Source organism: Triticum dicoccoides, chromosome 1B (assembly GCF_002162155.2).
Source record: "Triticum dicoccoides isolate Atlit2015 ecotype Zavitan chromosome 1B, WEW_v2.0, whole genome shotgun sequence".
In the NCBI taxonomy this organism is placed as follows: domain Eukaryota; kingdom Viridiplantae; phylum Streptophyta; class Magnoliopsida; order Poales; family Poaceae; genus Triticum; species Triticum dicoccoides.
In genome coordinates, this window is record NC_041381.1 from 35,239,932 (window position 1) to 35,263,417 (window position 23,486).

Genomic DNA, 23,486 nt, shown 5'->3' on the forward strand with positions numbered 1-23,486 from the left:
CGGTCGCAGCACCACGCCTCCCCTCCCCGCTCGAAGCTCGCCATGGCTCTCCGCGGTGACCATCCCATCTCGCCGTCGACCGAGGGGGGCGGTGACAACGGGAGGTGCTGCAACCGGGGCTACGGGGTGCTACCACGGCGACGCCTACCTCGCATGCATCGGAGCTCTGCCTACCTCGCCGGACCCGGCCACGCCGGAGCTGTAACCAGCCATGGCAGACTACACCCCACGGTGTTTTTTTGCTGGAACCGGTTGTAGCAAATTCAATCACCGGTGGTAGCAAAAATCTACTACGGTTGCAGCAAAACGGCATCATCGTCACCGCGGGGTCGCAGCTGAGATAAGAAGTTTGAAGCTTTCTTCAATGCGGTTGTAACTTTTATAACTGCCAGTTGCAACTTTTTCGTTTTTCGTCCATGGCTTTATTTCCACGGTTGAAACTTTTTTTATAGTCGGATGAAGCTTTTTTCATTGCTAGATGAAGCTTTTTCTGTCACCGGTTGTAACTTTTCTTGGTCATCCATAGCTCCAGTGGTATACTGGTTGAAGCTTTTCCGTAGCCGGTTGAAGCTTTTCCTATCGCTAGTTGTAGCTTTTTTCGTCGTAGGTTGCAGCACTGGGCATCTCCCTGTGCGCTTGATTTTTTTTTTTTGCCGCAAGCGGGGGATGAGCGCCGGCGAGCACACCGGTGAGCACGCCAGTGAGCTTCGGTCGTCGCCATCGGAGCTACAATGGTTTGCCACGGAGGCTACAACTGCATGGGTGGGCTATTGCATGGGCGAAGCCGGTGACGAGAACAGCCGCCGAGGGCTGGGACCGGCGACCAGGGCGGCCGGCGAAGACGAGCGGCGAGGGTGGCGATCAGAGACGGGGAGGGCAGGCGAGGGGGGCGGCAACGAGGGGGAAACGCGTGCGGCCGGCGAGACGGGGTTCCTTTTCCCGTCCGCGCTCACGAGAGGAAGAGGACGATCTGATTTGGATAAAGATCCAACGGATCGGGACGGGCCGATCTGACGGCTAGGGTTGGACCGGCCAAAGCGTTCGGCTGGTGCGCCAGCGCCTAGGATCGCCCTTATTAGTACCAAGTCGCATAGCTATATGAAGACGAGACATCTGTAAGTGTATAAGACACAACTGCTTTTACTCGAACTTGGCAGTGTAAATATAGATGACAGACAAAATTTTCAGAGAATGCACCGCGACGGACTTTTTTTTTTTGAAGAAGCCACCGTCCTTCATTATTAGGTATAGAAAAGGAACATGGTACATTCACTTCCTCGCCTCCAGGTTCCCCCTACTAACCCTTGGTCCAACCGAATTTTAAACGAAGTCCGAGTGTGAAAGAGAAACCAGGGCCGCCTTTGCCTCTTTTCTTTCCTGGTCTACCCTTCCATCTGTACGAACCGCTAGAGTTTCTCACACCAGCCTCCACATGAATGCAAATAATATAAGAATAAAATATGAATGCAAATATCTCTTGTCTGAAAATAGAACCGTTGCAACAGATAATAGTTTGATAACATATCTTCTAGCGAAGGCACACAGGAAGTTGTACTGGTAATGGTATCCACGGATCCGTACCTGCTGCCAAGGGTGGCATGGAGCTTGACAATGAGATTATCCTCCTCTTTAGAGAAGTTGCCCCTCTTCACGCCGTCGCTCAGGTAGTTGAGCCACCGTAGCCTGCAGCTCTTGCCACACCTCAGCAGCCCTGGAGTAGTATACATAGTTGCATACCAATGTAAGCAGGAATATGTTAACATATGTAGTACATGTTCTTCACGAATGCGTACCTAGTTAATTAATCTCTTTGATCATTAAATTTCAACTAATTAACTAGCTAGTAGTTGCTGTGAAAACCCCGCTAAAGTAGTTACAGCAAGCTCATGTCATATTTACCTGCATTCTTGGGCAGAGACCTCCATGAGCCCTCGCCGTGCTGAGCAATGTATTTCGTGAGTAAGTCATCCTCCTCCGCCGTCCACCTTCCTTGCTTCAACCCCACCTTCTCGCAGCACGGCGCCCTCCCCATCCTCTCGTCACATGTGTGCTCCTTGTATATGTGCCTACCTAGCTACCCCCAAGCAAATATTGCACAAGTTAGCTAATCTCGCGTGGTCGTCCATGTATAAAAGGCGTTGGTGTGTTAGGTCAAGGGGGCGAATCTTATATAGACTTATTATATAGATTGATCCAAACCCACGTTAATTAGTTGGTGAGTCAAGTAACATGCATCTGACTATATATACACATATATATGTTGGTTCCGATAGCGCTATCTCTGAATATCTTTTTTTTCTTGAGCAAGACAAGGCGCCATATATAACATAGCACCGCGAGATGACGGGCAAGGAGGGCTGTGGAGGCGCCGTGGCGCAAAGGCTCACCGCTGTTCCCAACGTTGCCTCGCAAGCAATGCACCTGTCCGCCGCTTTCTTATGAGGTTCATACATTTTGAAATTATTATACTAGAAAACTGCCGCGCGCCGGCAACTTCTCAAACTTATATTTATTCTATGATGAATGAGACCAATATATTTCTATTTACTGGAACAACCGAAGTTTTCACCAATCGAGTTCCAGAACTTCTAATGAAGGACTTGATACACTTCTCTTCCAATCACTCTATTTCCTGAATCTATTATTTCAAAGCTCAACTTAACTGGATATGTGACCTATTGACTAGTACTTATGCATTCTCTTTTCTCTACAAATGGAAATTCAATTTTTAAAAAATATGATACAACAACAAATCCTTTTAATCCCAAATCAGTGGTGGAAGGTTAGAGTTGAAACCCATAATATCTCGAAACAACTCATGCTTCTGGCACATGGTTAGATAACTTCCACGCACCCCTATCCATGGCTAATCTTTGATGATATTCTAGTCCTTCAGATCTCTTTGAAAATTGATAATATTCCAGAAAGTTTGCGTCTAGGGAATCCTGTGGTTTAAGCTCTCTTTTTTCAAGAACATGCAACGATCATTGCATGTCTTTTGTAACCAAAGCTGCCTGCGCACAAGTTGCACGGTCAGCAAAGGCACAATTAGTGTACTTGAAAGACGTGCCCACCATCTACTATAGCCTTATGCCAAAGGGCAAGCTCAACCTTGATGCTAGCGAGAACTGTCATGGGAGGGGCGGACTTGTGGTCGAACACATGGCTATTCTGATCGAGACCAATGAACCAGACAAATGTAATAAGGTGGGGAGCGAGCTGTGCTAGGCAGCGTCCGTCGATCCAAGGGTCTTTCAAGAAGCTCATGTTCTTGCCGCCTCCGAGCTGGCATCACATAGCTGCCCTGACCAGCTGCTCACTCATCGGTTGGATCGGCAACTGAAGGCCCGTCCAAGGCTTGTCCAGGGCAGTCTTCTCAAACCATCGCCACCCAATACGCAGTGCTTGGTTTAGCAGAGACAAGTTCAGCACTCCGAGACCGCAAGGGGTTTGGGTGTGCACTCCGAGACCAAACAGGAGCCACCCTTGGCGTCCTCCACCCCTTTCCAGAAAAAACATCGCCGGAGCTTGTCGATGCACTTGAAGAACCACGGGGGCGGTCTAAGGCCATCACGTGATGGATGGGCATGGCCGAGAGCTTGGAGTTTACGAGCACGTGGCGGCCGGCACGCCGAGTGGTTTAAGTTCTCAATGAGCATTAGTCTAATTTGTACGTAGCTCTCTCGGGTATGGAGCTTTACAATTATTTGACTCATCCACTCGCCCTCTTGATTAGAATAACAATGCTCAGAACAAGACTCTTGTCTAGTTGCCAGGACAATATCTCACCCACCCACCCAAGTCATTTGGCATTTGCAAGGCAGATACTTGTCGCTTGATGCGACACCTGCAAGCTCTGCGTACATACATTTGTTTATCTTAGCAGTAACAGTTAATTAGCTGGGTAGGTGCATTGATCCCGGTGCGTGATCAATCATGTAAGCATTTGTTTGTAGGATAGAAGTATATACTACTCCCTCTGTAAAGAAATATAAGAGTGTTTAGATCACTACTTTAATGATCTAAACGGTCTTATATTTCTTTACGGAAGAAGTACTTAATTAATGGTATTATCACAATCAAGGCGAACATTTCTATAAATTTTCACTTTAACTCGAAATGACAGGAGGAAACATATCGTCAGTTACTATTGTTTTGACTGGAAACTATGGGGCAAAGAAACATGATTATAGGTTAACAAAAGTTCCAAAATGGGAGAAACAAAATTATATTGAACTGACCACAATTAAACTGGTGTCGTGTTTTCTTGTTATGTGATTACTTTGCAGCTAGTAGCAAGGTTAATATCTTTCAGCAGATTAAGCATATTCATTTTTATTACCTGGGCAATTGAATGATACCTGCTGCAAACAGTGTAGTTTCCAAGGAGCATACTGAAAGAAGCTTAAAATCAATCTAGATAACAATGTTTTTTTTTTCAAACCAACTAAACGTCATGTCTGTTCTGAATATTTGCTAACATCTTTCATTCACTGTACATATTCTTAATAATGTAGTTCTCTCCTGCAGTTTCATCTCCCTGTTTGCTCCATGAAATATATGGGCAGTTTCTGCATTTGCGTTGAACATATCCTGGTATTTGCTTCGAAAGGCCTGAAACAGGTGCATCTCAAATTCACTTGAACTATTTTTCTTAAATGCACTTTTCTGCGTCCACATTAAACATATCCATATTTTGAGGTATTGGAAGAAATGGAGTTTTCACCAATCGAGTTGCAGAAGTTGACTTGACACACTTCTCTTCTGTTGACGTATAATGTGCTGCCTAGTCTCTTCCATCAGATCAGTCTTTTGGTTGCATTGGCTAGAGCATGCACTTCAACATGGTATCGGAGCCAAGAGGTCTGCAATTATACTGCAACCCACTTTCGGTCCATGTTTAGGCCTAAGGGAGCCACACGTGAGAAAGAGTGTTGACGTATAATGTGCTGCTTAGTCTCTTCCATCAGATCGGTCTTTTGATTGCATTGGCTAGAGCATGCACTTCTACATCTTCCAATCACTGTCTTTTCTGAATCTATTATCTCAGATCTCAACATACATGACCTTGTACTTGTGCATTCTCTTTACCCCTTAAATGGAAATTAAAATTGAAACGTTAAATAGATAATGTTCCTCAAAAGTGTAATCTGGGAATCCTGTGATTAAAGTGCTAAATTAGCTTATTGTCCTATTGAGTTAACGTAGTCACCCTGTTGATTAGAGTAATATTGCCCAGAACAAAACACTTGTCTGGTCGCCGCGATAAAGGCATTTCCAACGCGGTGCATCAAAACAGCTGTAATGATCCGGAGCAGGCGGTTCATACACTTTTTGCCATCCACCAGGGTACCCTAAACGTCAACAGACGATCCGCATGTCCGAATCGATACCCCCACTAATGAATTGAGGTGTATTTCTCCAATTTTTTCATTCGTTCATCCATATTATTTTGGCCATGTCTACGATTTTTTTATTGGGCCATTGGGTCAGCTTTGTTCTACCATAAAAGTTGCCTTATTAAAGGTGTGTTTCTTTGTCTTTTCATCCGTTCATGCGTATTACACAGGATACCACCAATTCATATATGTCCCCAAATAGATAATGAACAAGCCTCTTCGAAAATAAATAAAATAGAGGGTGAGGTGTTGGTATAATCAGGCAATAATAGACCTAGTAAATAAGAACACAGGTTGTGTAGTGGATTGAGGTGTGTGTGGCTATGACGTGGAATAAGAGAGAGACCTGGCACAGAAGGAACGAACATTGTGTGGGCTTAGCACTGGCTAGTGCGAGTATACAAAATAAGTTATTGCATCTTTGTTGATATGGATATTTCATCACCCGCTGATATACACTGGCAGCGAGTATACAAAATAAGTTATTGCATCTTTGTTGATATGGACCTTCAGAGTGAAGGGATGACGAGCTCAGGACGGCGTGGGGATGTGTTAGAGGTTGTGGCAGCGGAGCTAGTGCTTGAATGCTACTAAACATGCCTGAAGTCGGTGATGATTAAACTGTAAACCATAGTCCATGTGTTTTCCCTGTAGGTCCGCCTGCCCACTACCACAGTCCGGATTTGATGACTATGGTTGGGTGACGGGCTCCCCCCAAGTTACCCATGGACGCGTCCAGACATGTCCACGGAAGTTTTGTGTATCCGGTTTGGCATACGCCATCGGGGATGCCCAATGTAAAGAAGACACCTCACCCTCTCTTTCTTCCCTCTTTCAATCCTCTTATCTTACCCGCCCTCCTGTTCACTTCCTCTAACTCACCCACCAATCGACTAATGTGCTAAGACTATATATAGTACCGTTAAGTACTTCTTGTTGATGCACATGATTAAGCTTGCTTAGACAATTTTTATCTGTTAATCTAAGCAGTAAGAACTAATTATCTAGGTTCATTGATCCCATCATTTGACTCAGCTTGCTATATATGCAGCGATATAATCCCTCCTTCCCAAAATAAGTGTCTCAACACTAAAGTTAGTACAAAGTTAAGACACATATTTAGTTGAGACACATATTTTGGGACGGGGGGAGTAGTATATATATATATATTGGCACCAAAGTGATTGTTGGCCGAACTTTTAAGAAGAAAAGCGCTGTTTTTTTACAATTCGCATATGAACTTTCGAAAACTGGTAACTAACTACATGACTGTCACTACCAATAAGGATCATCATTTTCTTTATAAGAAAAGGTGGTTGTCTGACAGCTCTGCATCAGTACGATCATATATATTTATTTATTAAATATTATAAAACTTAAATGGTTAACCAGAAAAAATAAAAATAGGCTAGACCAATTGATGGTAAAGGAAAGTTCAAAAAAAAGATGGTAAAGGTGTGGCATGTTAGGAAAAATCACCCACCTATGCCATTATATAGAAAAATGTGTTAGCTTCTCCCTAACTTAACAAATCTATTCCCTATACAAAATAAATAAATAAATCTGTTTGGTGTTCGCGCCTAATCTTTATGCAGTTTGTGTCAGCGGCCGGCAGAAATCTGATCTGTCATCGTGCGATACTTTACGCGGGTGCACGGATCAAATTAACAAATCTGTTTTGTGTCCGTGCCCAATCTTTGTGCAGTTTGTGTCACCTCCCGGCAGAAATCTGAAGTGTCATCAGGCGATGCTCATTGGGCTATGTACGTGGGTGCACGGATCCGAGCATCCGTCCGTGATAATAAGTATAACAAATGTGTTTGATGTTTGTGCCTAATCTTTGTGCAGTTGTGTCAGCGGGTCGGCGGAAATCAGAGTTGCCATCAGCCGATGCTTGTCATGTAGTACACGCGAAGCCACCCTGCATGAGCAGGTAAGCCGCATCACTTTTCTTATGCTGGCCATAGTGAGAGTAACATAACTAGTAGAGCATCATGTATTTGAAACTCACAAACATGCTTATGTGGCAGACAATTAAAGAAGAAAGAAGGATTATAGTAAATAGATAGATACCGTATCATAATAAATGTTATGTTACTATGTGTCTTGCATGACAATAAATAAGACCACATATGATACTAATCTATGATACTATGCATTATGAATTGAGTATCATACACTAGTACTCCCTCCGTCCGGAAATACTTGTCATCAAAATGAATAAAAGGCGGTGTATCTAGACTTATTTTAGTTCTGGATACATCCCTTTTTATTCATTTTAATGACAAGTATTTTCGGACGGAGGGAGTATCATGCATATGATATAAGTGTATGATATTCCCCAGTATGGCCAGCCTTATGTGTCCTCCGTAAATAGCTCACGAGCAAGCAATGATTTGCATCTTCATCGGTATAGTGAACTGATAAGATAAAAGTAGCACATGCCAGCCGAATCTGATGAACTTTTTTACGTTGCCGGTTGCACTGAAACTATAGTTCGAGCCCTGGATGATGACATCTTCGATGGTGGTGAACCTGTATCATTATCTGGATCTGGTGACTGAGTTCTCCTCGAAAAATACTGCTCCATAGCCTAGATCAATCTAGGGAAAAAAATCAATATCGTTCTAAGCTAAATTAGTGTTAAAGAGGTCCTAAGTTATGGGACGGAGGGAGTGTTCGGCTAGATAGAACATACAAGAGAGAAAAGATATGGCAATGTATCAAATTACCTCTATCTGCAGCGGTCCGCTTGCCGCTGGGCAGTGGGCGCTGGCGTACGGCAGCCAAGGCGCCGAGCCGTCGAGGCGGAGCAACACGAACAGGCGAGAGATGGAAATTGGAGAAACGAACAGAAGGTGTGCCGTGTGCGGCTGCGTGCGTATACAGAGAACAAAACGTGTTTTTTTCAGGCAACAAAACGTGAGTACGTGACTCATTTGCTTTGCTCGTGGGCTTTTGCTTGTTGTGCCCTTTGTTTACCCATCCACGTGATGTATATTTGATGGGCAGCGATCTGCGCCGGCGGACCGGCCCAATCGTTCGGCCGGTCAAACCCCAGCCGTCAGATCTGGCCCCCCGAGCCGTCAGATCCCTTCGTCCCCAACCTCTTCCATCTTCAACCTCGCGCACGGAAAAAGGAGAGGCCCGTCTTTGCAGGCAGCGATGCCTCCGCACGCGCCAACCGCCTCGCCTCGCCTCCTCACCGCCGGTCGCCGCCCTCGCCGCTGGTTGCCGCCCTCACCTATGCTGCCTTCATGCGTTTCTCACCTCCGCGGATGCAGCAGCGTACGCCCATGGTTGCACTCGTGGTTGCAGGCTTGCAGCTCCGGGGAAGATGGCCGCATCTCCGGTGGCGCCGGCCGCCGGCCGCAGCACATGCCGTTGTGCTCGCGCTGTACCTCGTCGTGTGCCCACCCCGGGGCTCTTGCTGGTTCCAACAAAAAACGACACTGGTTGTAGCAAAAAAGTTTATCGCTTCCAGTAAAAAAGCTTACCACTGCACCCTGCGTCGTCATTGTAGCAAAAATGTTAATCGGATGTAGCTTCTGTGGTTGCCGATTGCAGCAAAACAATGACGTGGTTGTAGCAAACATAAAAAAAAGGAAAAATGTTTCCATCGTTTTCAGTAAAGCTTCGACTGTGGTTTGGAAAAGCTTCAATCGTGTATAATAAAGCTTCATCCGTTAAGAAAAAAAGCTTCAACCAGACCTGCGACCAGAGAAAAAGTTGCAAACGTTGACAGAGAAAGCTTCAACCGTATATAGGAAAAGCTTCAACCGGCTACCGGCAATGGAAAAGCCGTGGTTGCAGCCCGCGGTCACCTCGGACATCGCCGTCACACACCCCGGCCTCCGCGGGGTTGCATCAGCGTCGCCGTGGTAGCACCCCATCGCCCCGGTTGCAGCATCTCCTGCGGTCACCCCCCTTGGTCGCCGGCGAGATGGGATGGTCACCGCGCAGAGCCATGGCGAGCTTCGAGCGGGGAGGGGAGGCGTGGTGCTGCGACCAGGGGACGGGGGGAGGGGCAGGGGATGGGGAGGAGGGGGCAGAAGAAGAGGGCGGCGCGCGTCCACGGCGAGCTGCTCGAGATGTGGGGGAGCTGCGTGAGATATGCGGGAGATGTGGGGAGACGCGGCGAGGGAGACGCGAGGAAGAGGGAGCGACCGGCCCAATGTTCCGCCAGTGCCCCGGCCCCAAACGTTTCACATATTTGATGGGGTCAGCCAAGAATTTTTACTGGGTTCACAACACGCAAATACATGCCACACAGATGTAGCAGGCAAAAGTCGTGGGATCATTTGAACCCAACCCTTCTACATTGCCTCCGCCGCTGAATGTATCCACAGAAGGTTAGGAGGACAGTGGTATCCCCAGTCCACTGCGATTCAAGTTTTAGACTTGTCATTCGTGGTCGCATTTTTCTGGATTTATTTCAGCATTTTCGGTGATGTTCGTTCAGTGGGAGCTGTTCACGTCGACTACAAGGCATCTATGGTGACTTCATCAATCTCAAGATGCAATGCTGACTCAGTCTCTCGAAAGTGCTCATAGGGATATGTTGTCCTTGCGTACGTGCATTCATAGGTATGAGTATATGCTTGTGCATGTGAGCGATTTCGATTGTACCGTATTCTAAAAAACGGTAGCTACTTTTCACCCATCTAAGTCTACGCATACATGGTCTGTTAACACTATCGATCTAGTTTTAGAAAAAAAAATGGGTGTGCCTTAGGTCTCAGCCGCCGACGGAGACTTAACCAAGTCCCAGTCTAGTCATATACTATATGAGAACAAAAATGAAAACTGCAAAGAAAAAAATTGTATGAATCTCCAGAAAACAATTGTATGAATTTCAAGTCATACAGTTAGTTGTCCGTCGTCAGTTTCACCGGAATGAGATGCGCAAAGTAGAACAGTGGAGTAGATGCTCCATGATCCGAAGACGACGGCGGCGGCGCATAAAAGCCTGAAGGTGCAGCGGGGCCGTAGGGCGGCGGCTGCGTAGATGAGGTCGGCAACAGACTGGTCGTGGCGGCGCCGTCTGGGTGCTGGCCCATGGGCAAGTGCTGGTCCGCTGACGATCCCTGCTAGTACACGGGCGACCTGTACGCGGGCGGATCCCCGTATGGTGGTGGAGCGGATGAAGACCCAGATGCCCCGTACGTAGGACGAGTGGATGGAGATCCGGTTGTGGGAGCGAGCGCCCCGTATATCGATGGAGAGGGCGGACTCACGTACGCCCCGTATGTTGGCCGAGTGGGCGAACCCAGCGGCAGAGTCCCGTACGGCGGCGGGGCCGCGCTGGAGGGCGCTGACGGCGGGGTGGCGACGGGCTAGTTGGGGTAGGTTGAACCCTCCAACTGAGTCCCATACGGCGGAGGCGCCGCGCCGTGGGGCGCCGGCGGCGGGGCGGCGGCGGAATGGCCGGAGTAGGCTGGCGGGGCAACGTCGGATGCGTCGACGGACGCTTTGAAGGAACCCAGAGGAAGCAGGGGCGAGGAGAGCAGAAACGGCAATGCCGGGGCGCCGACGGCTGGGACGGTGGAGGCAGCGGCGGACGGGTCGGCGGACGCCATCGAGAATGGATCGATGCCGGGATCGATGATGGGAGCGACGCAATCGGTATGAGAACGATGTGGAAGCGAACGAAAAAACCTAATCTAATACCATGTCAAAATAATGAGGTTGGGAAACTACTCAACACCCTAAGGCGGGTGTGCCTCTTTTCATATATAACGGTACATATTGTACATAAAATATAATATACAGATATACACAGAAACTCTATACAAAATACAGTCTAACAGGGTAGTCCTTGCGTGCCATGCCAATGCTGCCTTGATATGTCTCCAACGTATATATAATTTTTGATTGCTCCAAACTATTATAATATCAATATTTGATGTTCTATATGCAAGTATATATCATTTTTGGGACTAACTTATTAACTTAATGCGAAGTGTCAGTTACTGTCTTTTGCTTGTTTTTTGTTTTCAGGAAATAAATATCAAACAAATTTCAATTGCCATCAAATTTTTTGACGTTTTTTTAGACATAAGAAACACTATAAGCTTTGGGAGGAGGCTAGACACTAGTAGAAAACATGACATTTATCCCGGTTGGTGAGGGCCTTTTGTCCTGGTTCTTGAACCGGGACTAAAGGGTCGTTGAGGGAGTCCTGGACTAGGGGGTGTCCGGATAGCCGAACTATCATCATCGGCCGGACTCCAAGACTATGAAGATACAAGATTGAAGACTTCGTCCCGTATTGGATGGGACTTTTCTTGGCGTGGAAGGCAAGCTTGGCGATACGGATATGTAGATCTCCTACCATTGTAACCGACTCTGTGTAACCCTAGCCCTCTCCGGTGTCTATATAAACCGGATGACTTTAGTCCGTAGGACGAACAACAATCATACCATAGGCTAGCTTCTAGGGTTTAGCCTCCTTGATCTCGTGGTAGATCCACTCTTGTAACACACATCATCAATATTAATCAAGCAGGACGTAGGGTTTTACCTCCATCAAGAGGGCCCGAACCTGGGTAAAACATCGTGTCCCTTGTCTCCTGTTATCATCCGCCTAGACGCACAGTTCCGGACCCCCTACCCAAGATCCGCCGGTTTTGACACCGACATTGGTGCTTTCATTGAGAGTTCCTCTGTGCCGTCGCAATCAGGAAGGATGCCTTTTCCCGTCTTTAAAGATGGCGCCGTCGTCAAGGGAGCTTTGGCCGCCGGCCAAACTATCCGGCTAGGTGGTTTTTTTATGACCGCCTGTTCGGCCACCGCTCCGACGGTGACCTCTCAGGTCATCAAAGGCGATCTTCACGTCAGCTCGGAATTCACCGAGCAGTTAGATCTGATTGAGCTCTCCTCCGTAAACGAGCTCTTGGATCGCATCGCCGCCCTGGGAGTCGCTACGGACTACGATCAGATTGGGCTTAAAACCGATCTGAGAGAAATTAACTCTCCCCAGGCTACCCACCACATTGTTGTGGTGGACGAACAATGCAGCGACTCTTCTTCTATGTTGAAAACCAACTATGTCCGGATTCCCGATCCCTCCATGCCGAATTCCCACGGAGGGACGGATGCCAATCAAATACTGAACCTAAAGTCAGGCATCAGACCAGATTCGTTAGAAAGCATCCAACGAACCAAGCTTCCAAATCTGGAAGCTTCTTGGACTTTGAGCCTCAGATTGGGCGGGGTTCCGAACTTAATTCCACCCGCCCACCCAAACATAAGCGATCTATCTCAAATACGGCAAGAGCCCGATGAAACAGTACATCATTACTGGGCCAGATTCCTCCTGGTTATGAACAGGATAAAGGACTGCCGTGAAGAAAGCGCGATTTCAATTTTCTGCAACAATTGCACGGACAAGGGAATCATAAACGCCATCAGTCGTCGCGAAGTTACACGCTTCGCCGACCTAGCGACCATTGTACAAAAATACTGTGCGATGGAGAGTGCCTGGAAAATCGGAACTAGGTTCTGGGACAATCCGGCCCTGAATACAACCCCAGTCCGAAATAAAAAAGTGCGTCATACTCAAGCACCTGGGTTAAAAACCAACAAGCAAAAACCCCCCTAAAGGGTACGGAACCGTACTGGAGGGATGGCTCAACGGACCCTGCAAGATCCACAGTACAGAGGGAGCCACTCCAACACATAGCCTTCGAGCATGTTGGATACTACGGCAGGTGGCCAACAGTGGCGAAGGCTTTTTAGCCCCGGGCAACCAGCCCAGCAGTACCAGTATGGTATTAACAGTCTTCGAGATTTTCGCATCAAATAACATGCGGAAACGAACAATCTGCAGCCTCGCTGAAGTCTACCAAGTAGAAACAACAAATCCATGGAGCGACACGGTTATCACCTTCAATGCCAGCGACGAACCTAAATTCTGAACAGCTAGAGCACTAGCCGCATTGGTCCTCAGTCCGATAGTAGACGACTTTCGTCTGACCAAGGTACTCATGGATGGCGGCAACGGATTAAACCTCATCTACGAAGAAACCCTTCAAAAAATGGAAATTGATTGGAGCCATTGAGCGAAGCAGCACAACCTTCAGGGGAATAATCCCTAGTCGAGAAGTACGCTGCACAGGAAAAATCACGCTAGATGTAGTGTTCGGCTCGCCGGACAATTACAGGTCCGAAGAGGTCACATTCCAAGTGGCCCCATTCGGCAGCGGATATCACGCCTTGTTAGGGCGAGAGGCATTCACAATCTTCCAAGCTATACCCCATTACGGGTACATGAAGCTCAAAATGCCCGGACCCAATGGAATAATCACTCTCGCCAGTGATCCAGATACAGCACTCCGCGCTGAAAATAAGACAGCCGCACTGGCCCTAGAGGCATTATCCGAAGCCTTAGCGACAGAGGAACTAACTGCGCTGCGCTCCACGGTGGACAGGGACGATGTGATACTCGATAAGAGGTCCAAGTCCACCTCTTTTAAACCAGCAGACGAAATAGTCAAATTCCAGGTCCATCCAACGGACCCCACAAAGATGGCCTCCATTGGGGCACAATCAAATCCCGATGTAGAAGCCGCACTACGAGAATTCCTTCGGGAAAATTGGGACATTTTTGCCTGGCACCCTTTAGACATGCCAGGAATCCCACGCAGGCTGGCAGAACACAGCCTAAATATCCTAAAAGGATTCAAGCCAGTCAAACAGGCTCTTCGGCGATTTTCCGAACCCAAAAGACATGCAATGGGAGAGGAGCTAGCCAAACTCTTAGAAGCCGGATTCATCAGAGATATCAAACATCCGGACTGGCTAGCCAACCTGGTAATGGTACCAAAAAGGACAAATCCTGGCGCCTTTGTGTCGATTTCAAAGACCTTAACAAGGCATGTCCAAAGGACCCCTTCCCTCTCCTTCGCATCGACCAAATCATCGATGCTACCGCAGGGCACGATTCGTTGTGCTTCCTCGACGCATACTCCGGATACCATCAAATCAAGATGGCAGAAAAAGACCAGGCTGCAACAGCATTTATTACTCAATACGGACCATTCTGCTTCAACACAATGCCCTTCAGACTCAAAAACGCCGGCGCAACATATCAGCGCATGATTCAGACATGTATGGCCACCCAGATAGGCAAAACAGTCGAGGCATACGTAGACGATGTGGTCGTCAAGACCAAACATGTCGAAACTCTAGTAGACGACTTGAGGGTGACATTCGACAACCTCCGAGCATATGACATTAAGCTCAACCCAGAAAAATGTGTTTTCGGCGTACTAGCCGGAAAGCTCTTGGGCTTCATTGTATCCGGTAGAGGAATTGAAGCAAACCCAGCCAAGATTCGAGCTCTGTCACAATTGGATATCCCAAAAGACCTCAAGCAAATACAAAAGCTAACCGGATGTGTGGCGGCTCTAAGCCGCTTCATCTCCCGTTTGGGAGAAAAGGCACTGCCCCTCTATCGCCTCCTCCGGCGCACCGAACATTTCGAATGGACGGATGCTGCCACGGCCGGACTCGAAGAAGTTAAAGCCGTATTGGCAACAAATCCGGTCCTGGCCGCGCCCAACCTGGGCGAACCAATGTTATTATATATCGCAGGAACACATCAAGTTGTCAGCGCGGTACTCGTCGTCGAACGAGAAACAGAAGGGCACAAATTCCCTCTTCAAAAACCAGTGTACTATGTATCCACTGTCCTAACTCCATGCAAATCCCGGTACCCACACTATCAAAAGATAGCGTACGCGGTGTTCATGGCATCCCGGAAGCTGCGACACTACTTTCAAGAGTGTTCCATAACGGTGGCCTCCGAAGTACCTCTCAACGATATTATAAACAATCGCGACACGACGGGAAGGATTGCAAAATGAGCCATTGAGCTCTTACCATTTGATATAACCTACAAACCACCGCGAGCTATCAAGTCGCAAGTTCTGGATGACTTCATTGCCGAATGGACAGAAGCCGAACTCCCTAAAGAGTACGGCGCATACTCCAATTGGATCATGCATTTCGACGGCTCCAAAATGTTGGCTGGCTTGGGGGCTGGCGTCGTCTTGACGTCCCCAACCGGAGACACAGTCCAATACATGCTTCAAATAATGTACACGGACTCCAACAACGCAGCCGAATACGAGGCCCTTCTACATGGCCTCCGGATGGTAATCTCCATGGGCATTCAACGCCTAGAGGTGCGCGGGGATTCAAACCTTGCAATATCCCAAGTAAATGGAGACTTTGACGCCAAAGATCCGAAAATGGCAGCCTACCGCAACGCCGTCCTAAAAATGTCAGCTCGGTTCGAAGGACTTGAATTCCACCATGTAGCCCGGGATAACAACCAGGCAGCAGACGTGTTGGCACGCATCGGCGCAAAATGCGGCGCCGTCCCTCCAAACATCTTCCTGGAACGGCTCTTTAAGCCATCCGTATTATGGGAAGAGGAGTCTGGAAATAACAATCCGAACCAGCCGCATCACCTAACTCAGACCATTCTGACACAATCGGCGGCTCCGCCAATGAAATAACACCTTCAACCCACGAAATAATGGCAATAATTGCCCCGTGGATGGAACCATTCCTAGCCTACTTAATCAGGCAGGAACTTCCCGAAGACCAAAATGAGGCCCGCTGCATAGTTCGGCGATCTAAAGCCTACAAGGTCCATGAGGGAGAACTTTATAACAAAAGCACAACCGGAGTCCTTCAAAGGTGTATTTCCGAAGAGGAAGGGCGAAATCTCCTGGCTAAAATTCACGCCGGACTCGGCGGGCACCACGCTGCAGCCCGGGCCCTTGTAGGAAAGGCCTTCCGTACAGGATTTTATTGGCCAACAGCCCGAGCAGATGCTCAGGACTTAGTCCAACGATGCGTCGGTTGCCAGCTCTTTGCTAATCAGAGCCACATGCCACCCACCGCCCTCAAAACTATACCCATCACCTGGCCGTTCGCGGTCTGGGGGCTTGACATGGTTGGACCCCTTAAAGGGGGAACCACAAGCACAAATACTTATTGGTCATGGTGGACAAATTCACCAAATGGATAGAGGCCAAGCCGTGATAGACTTCATATCCGGGGTAGTACACCGTTTTGGCGTCCCCCACAGCATCATCACTAATAACGACACGAATTTCACGGCCGACGAGGTTAAACTCTGGTGCAAAAACATTGGCATCAAGCTCGACTACGCTTCAGTCTATCACCCCCAAACTAACGGTCAAGTCGAGCGAGCAAATGGTCTAATCATGAGAAGCATTAAACCCAGACTAGTGCGGTCCCTAAAGGAATCTAACACGCACTGGGTAGAGGAGCTCGACTCCATACTCTGGGGGCTGCGGACCACGCCAAACCGCACTACCGTATTCACACCATTTTTATGGTCTACGGCGTAGAGGCAGTTCTGCCCTGCGATATAATTCATGACTCACCTCGCGTGCGCATGTACGAAGAAAGAGAAGCCGAGTTGGATCGGCAGGACAGTTTGGACGCCTTAGAGGAGGAGCGGGACATGGCAAAAGCTCGTTCCGCATTCTATCAGCAGTAGGCTCGAAGATATCAAAGCAGAGAAGTACGGGCCAAAACCTACAATGTTGGCGAACTTGTTCTACGCCTGCCGGACAAGAAAAAGGACAAACTTAAGCCCAAGTGGGAAGGTCCCTTCATCATCGACCAAGTCCTGACCGGCGGAGCATACCGTCTACGTAACGCATCTGACAACCGACTCGAGCCGAACCCATGGAACGCAGCCTGTCTCCGAAGATTCTATGCCTAACGCCGGATTCAGAGTTCGTCTCACTCCTCCATCCACCTTTTTACATTTTCACTGTCTCTTGTCCCCCTCCTTCTTCCCACTTTTTTTTCAATACCTTTGATAGGCTGATTTGTGCATTGTTCGCACACACATGATGTGCTCCTAGCACTCAGTATACCTGGGGGCTTCTTTAACAGAAGCTTATTTATATGGGCTTCATGCCCACCACATGTGTCACACTTCCGCATGTACCTTTTGATCACCATTATATGCATCGATATGACTTAAGTTTTGGCCAAGCCAGGTTGCCTGGCTCCTGTGCTTACCCCTACGTTCCCGATTGTTCGGCTAGGAGGTAAAGGGAGCACCTCTGCGATTGTTACTGCCGGGTCAGCCGGATGTGTACCTCAGACTGGGTGAAGCTGAAGGCTAGCGTTCTTAAGGGAATATTCGGTTGGTGACCTGAAAGATGATTTATTACTTACTTATTTATCTGCCCCCAGATGCTCTTTCTGCTATTTTCGCAGTCCGGACATGCACTTTAGGGCATGCCTCCCAGGGAAAGGAACCCTTAACGGAACTATTCTCCCTGGAAGATGTTTCTTACTAACCATGTAATATAACATAGCTAGCTGGGCACTTGTCTAATAAAGAAATTATGACCCCTACGCCTTGTCTCCATGCATGCCCGGTTCTTTTATAACCGTCAGGGTATTCGGACACACTCCGGACTGTTGGGTCCCGAGGTTGAAGCGAAAAGGTCCGCAAAGGCAAACGATCTACAATCCGGCTAGAAGGTATTTTACATGTCATTTTAAAATTACATCGTCAAACTAACTGATTGTACTCCTCTTCAATCCCATCTAACAGGCTATCTAATTTACAGTCTTGTTGGGAATATTTCGCGGCCAGCTCTACTTGGCCGTACATCAAGCTCACAGGGATCTCCTTCCCATCAGGCCCCACAGGTCCGACCTCGGCCATGTGGTTTGGGTCAGCCTTCAGGTACCGCGTCCTCACCATGGCCCAGGCCTCCCTGGCGCCTTGACGGCAGGCCGATATCTTCCACAAACGGAGACGTCGCCGTACTCCCTGAAGCTTCTCAGCAAGCCCTCCAAGGCCCTCAGGTAGGGAGACGGAAGGCCATAAGGCCTGAATGACGCCACTCATCGCCTGCTGAACAGGTTCAAGCAGTTGCACCAGCTCGGGAAGTTGGTCACCCGTTGAACCGGGCATTTCCTCCATAGGGCGACCTGTGAGCACACCTACAGACATATTTCTGTCAACCGACCTCCTCGCCGAACTTCTTTTCAAAAGAGTTTGCTCAAGCACTTACTATAGATGCCGCGATGAAGCCACTGATTCTCCTTCAAGGAGCCAGACAGCTGGGCCCGAACACCTTTTAGCTCTTCTCCAAGCTGGGTGTGGGCATCTTGGAGTTTGTTCCTCCCCTGCTGCACCTTCATAAGCACCCTCTCACCGGCCTTCAACTGGCGCAGTAGCTGTTGCTTGATCGGATCAAGTCCGACAACATCTTCAATATTATTGTCAGATTTATACGCACGCCGCACACCATAAAACATTTTTGAAATATGTGTTACCGAAGGGGGTCCCTGTGTCTCCTCCTGCGGAGGTCAGTGCGGCCTCAAGTTGGGCCTTGCACTCTCGAAGCTCCTGGGACAGGTGGGTATTCTTCTCCGTAAGATCCTGCATAATAAATGACCCTTAAATCAGTTATTTTAACTATTTTAAGTCTCGGGGGCTACTGGCATATATAACTATTAGGATTACTTACCCGTATGTCCTTTACATACTGCTCCGTGGCTCTGGTTAAACCATCTTGAGCAGTACGGAGGTGCGCGTCTCCCGCATTAAAGGCATTTAACGCCTCAGGGGAGAAACACGCGTCACGAAGGATTGTCCGACGGCGCCTGTGATTCATGGCGCTCTCCACCTTAGACCTGGTGGCGGACAACCTGTCGGCATCCTCCGTTGGAGGAGCATCCGGCTCGAGCCTTGCGCTCACCTCCCCCTCCGGACCAGGCGTTGGAGCCTGGCTGGCGGAGGCTTGGTGGACATCCTCTCCAGACTCAGTCCGGCGATCGCTCTTTCTCCTGGAAGAATCATGAGCATTAATATGCCTCCCAGGAGCCTTTCCCTTAAAGGACAAGGCTGCACCATACCTTTGCGGCGATGTTTCGATTCGCGCCGCACTCCTCTTCCGCCTGCTAGGCCGCACTGACCTTGTTTGGTCAGTCGCCGCGGGCTCGGCTTCCTGCCGTAAAGGCACCTCCTGCCGAGCACCATTGGTGCACGGTGGTCAGAATTAAGCATTAAAAAAGTAACAGTGTCAGGACTTCGGTTGTACTCACCTGGGAAGCCGGACACAAACCAGGGTAGTCAGCCGTAATGGCGACTAAAGCATTATCCATGCTGAGCTGGTGGAACACCCCGTCAATCAAATCCACCTTAATGTCCGGATCCTCTTCGGAGGCCAGATCAAGGGATCTTCCCGGATCCTCGGGTTGTGGAGTTGGGCTTTCTATGCCCTCCACATCCCGGCGCAGTTCCTGCGTCGAAACAATAAGGTAAGACACTTATCTTTGAAAGCGCGGATCAGATATTTAAACGTCCGCTTACCCAGCTTCGAGGGTTATTCATGGAGAATCCATTCAATGGACTCGTGTGGAGGAAGTCCTCCTCCTCCCCCTTGTACAAGCCGGACAGGATCTTCACCAGATCGGCGGCCGATCCCGGTCCAGTGCGGCCATGACGGGTGGCGTCGTTCTCCCCATTAAAATCCCACATGGGGTGGCCCCTATATTGGAGTGGCTGCACCCCTCGCATAATACATGTGGCCATGACTCCAATCATGGTTAATCCGGAATGGGCTAGTAGCCGTATCCGACCCATCAGATAGTGGACGCTCCTATCATCTTCCCGTTGAGGGCTCCGCGGGCGCCAAGTCAGGCGTTTCTTCAGAGGAGCGTTGCTAAACTCCGGGAGGCCGATCCGAGCTGGATCCGGCAGCGGGGCGTCTTCCATATAGAACCACTCCGAAGGCCAGTCTTCGGATGCCTTCTTCGGAGTTCCGGATAGATATCCGGTCCCGGCGATGCGCCATATTTCGGCTCCGCCCACTTGATATATTGACCCCTTGTGAGAACGGGGTACAAGGCAAAACAGCCTCTTCCACAGCGCAAAATGGGGCTTGATGTCCAGGAACAGCTCGCAAAGAGCTACAAAGCCCGCGATGTGCAAAATAGAGGCAGGCGTGAGGTGGTGGAGTTGGAGTCCATAGAACTCCAGGAGCCCCGGAGAAACAGATGTATAGGAAATCCGAGTCCCCTTATCAAGTAGGAGACAAAGCATACCCGCTCTCCTTGGGAGGGATTGGGGACGCTCTCCGCCTGCTTCCCTCCCTTGTAGGTGGCCAGTCCGGCTCGAACCAGAACCATAAAAGACGGGGGAAGGTATCCCTCTGTTTGAAGCTCCACCAACTCTCTATGCGGGATTGAGCATCTCCTCCAATCTCCTGGCTTAGGACTGGGAGCGCGAGAAGAGGAGCCACGTCGACTGTCCATGTTGGAATGGATTTTTTGTCAGATGCGCCTCGATGAGTACTCGCGGAAGGAGGATGGTGTGATTTGGATCTGGATCCTCGCCTCTCTTATAGGCAGCTTATCCGCATAGCTAGGGGGGGAAATCTAAGAATACCCTGGCTTTTCGCATTCATACGACACGTGGAAGAAGGCCATTATTGAACGTAGAAGCCAAGGAGCGCATCATTTATGAAGCAATCGGACACTATCCAGCAAACACATGGAGCGTAAAGAAGAACCCGCCTTCCAAAAGCCGAAGACAACATACGCACCGGACTCGTCGTCATTGCAGCCTAGTTCGGGGGCTACTGAGGGAGTCCTGGACTAGGGGGTGTCCGGATAGCTGAACTATCATCATCGGCCGGACTCCAAGACTATGAAGATACAAGATTGAAGACTTCGTCCCGTGTCCGGATGGGACTTTCCTTGGCGTGGAAGGCAAGCTTGGCGATACGGATATGTAGATCTCCTACCATTGTAACCGACTCTGTGTAACCCTAGCCCTCTCCGGTGTCTATATAAACCGGATGGCTTTAGTCCGTAGGACAAACAACAATCATACCATAGGCTAGCTTCTAGGGTTTAGCCTCCTTGATCTCGTGGTAGATCCACTCTTGTAAAACACATCATCAATATTAATCAAGCAGGATGTAGGGTTTTACCTCCATCAAGAGGGCCCGAACCTGGGTAAAACATCGTGTCCCTTGTCTCCTGTTACCATCCACCTAGACGCACAGTTCGGGACCCCCTTTGGTCCACAAACTGGGACAGATGAGCCTCCACGTGGCCGGTGCGCCGAGCCCAGGCAGGAGGGCCTTTGGTCCCGGTTGGTGGCACCAACCGGGACCAAAAGGCATCCACGCGTCAGCATTTCAGTGGCTGGGGTTTCTGTTTTTTTAAGGGGGGGGGGTTGGGGGTTTTGCGGGGTTAATTTAGGTGTTTCATATATTGTGTTAGCTATCTAATTAATAGAGAGAAGTGTCCTCTCTTATGTCTGTGCTTGGTCGACGCTACGTACTGTACATAGAGAGGCCCTCGACACGCTAGCTAGTAAGAAAATGAAGGGAACCATTAAGTACAGAAGTTCGTCATGCATACCGAGAGAAGTGATCGATCGACCTCTCCGTCTCCCAGAGATTGGCCGAACAACAAGTTTCCGTATTATCTATCCGACGCTACTGGCTACATACATATACAATATGTAAGATCTCTTACAATCCCCTAGCAATTGAAATGAACTTCCACATGGTATTCTCCAACTTTATTGATGACGTGGTCAAGAAAGAATCCCGCCAATTCCTCTTGAATTGCTTTCATGCGATCTTGTTCTAGGAGTTCATTCCGCATCTGCCACGTCTAATTTGAAGAAGGGGGTTAATACATATATGAATGAAACTCAACAGAAATGATGGTGTAATAAAATGAAATTGTGAATATTATTGCTTACGCACTTCATATTGTCTTTTAGAGTAGTCCCGCTTATTTTTCAAAGTCGCGTTGTAGATGAACTCGCACACGTAATATCCACAGAAATTATTCCCTTCTTCCTTCCACAAGCACTTTACGAGAAATAGAGGTTAATCAAACTGATAATGAAGCATTATAAATGGCATTGATGAAAGTAGAAATCTTTAGCACATACAAATGTTATCATGATACACATACAAATGCCTGCGAGACCACAAATGTAATCATAGCATATACATACAAATAGTCTCATCATAATCATCATCCAACACAAAGTGGTATCTTGTCATCATCTCGAAAATAGCGATACATGCAAGTCTTGAATACTTGCAACTACAACAACGCCATCCATCTAAACAAAGGTATAGCAACAAGAGCTATCACTATGAGTGAGAGCGGAACTATGCAGTACATGAGGTGGCGGTTACGAGTCCTCTCTCACGCTAGCGTGAACCTCAAGTAACTAGCTTCTCCTTCTTGTCTGCTTTTGAAGCCTTTATGGCTGGCGCCCGTGAACCCATTCACTTGCGCCTGACACTCATGCCACTCGTTGTACACCCCCAGAACCTTCCCTTTGTACACGACATAGCAATTCCATCTCGCCATCAAGAAACTAGGTACCTGTTAGAGATGCATGTTCATGAAGAGGATGTACAATCATATATATGCAACAAAATATACTAGAGCAACACCAAAAAAGAAAGGGTTAGCAACTAGATGCAACATACAGTACGCAAATTAATTAACTAGAGGTACGCAGGTCATCGTACGCAAACTAACAAAGTAGCGTTACACAAGTTCGGCAGGGACCGTGGACATCACAAAGTTTCATCACTACAAAAATTATACAAGTTCAACCGACACATATCATCATCATCGGCATCATAAATCACTAGAAGTTCCATCCTTCCATATCATCGAGGATGAACCCTAGCTTCTTGAACGGCGTGAGGTCTAGACGTTGCATGCCTATGCGAGTTCGGACGTCAGCTCGCGATATAGGGCCTTGGTGGAACATCCCCTTCTCATCGACGACTTCTTTCATGATGATCGTTGCAATGTCGCTTTGGATGCGAAAGAAGTCATCTCTATGTTTATAATCCGCTTCTCCATGAGATTCTAGCCACTTGTGGATATGATCATCATTTCTGCTTCTCATGCAAAGCTTTTGGTGATCCATGTTGAACTGAATCATGAGATGGACGATGTAGAATCCATCCTTCTTGCTTGGTTTTGGGACATGGATGCAGGAGAACTTAGTTTTATGCG

The 23,486-nt window shown here is 48.3% G+C and overlaps 1 protein-coding gene across 1 annotated transcript in view; it reads right to left on the minus strand.

Moving 5' to 3' along the window:
* LOC119300480 (myb-related protein P-like) overlaps positions 1–2,032 on the minus strand; it is a 5,460-nt gene extending 3,428 nt beyond the window's left edge. Inside the window, exons 1-2 of the mRNA XM_037577426.1 lie at positions 1,900–2,032; positions 1,582–1,711 (exon numbers count right to left, since the gene is read on the minus strand). Of these exons, the coding sequence (XP_037433323.1) occupies positions 1,582–1,711; positions 1,900–2,032 (263 nt within the window). The remainder of the gene's footprint in view (positions 1–1,581; positions 1,712–1,899) is intronic.
* Between the last annotated feature and the right edge of the window lie 21,454 nt (positions 2,033–23,486).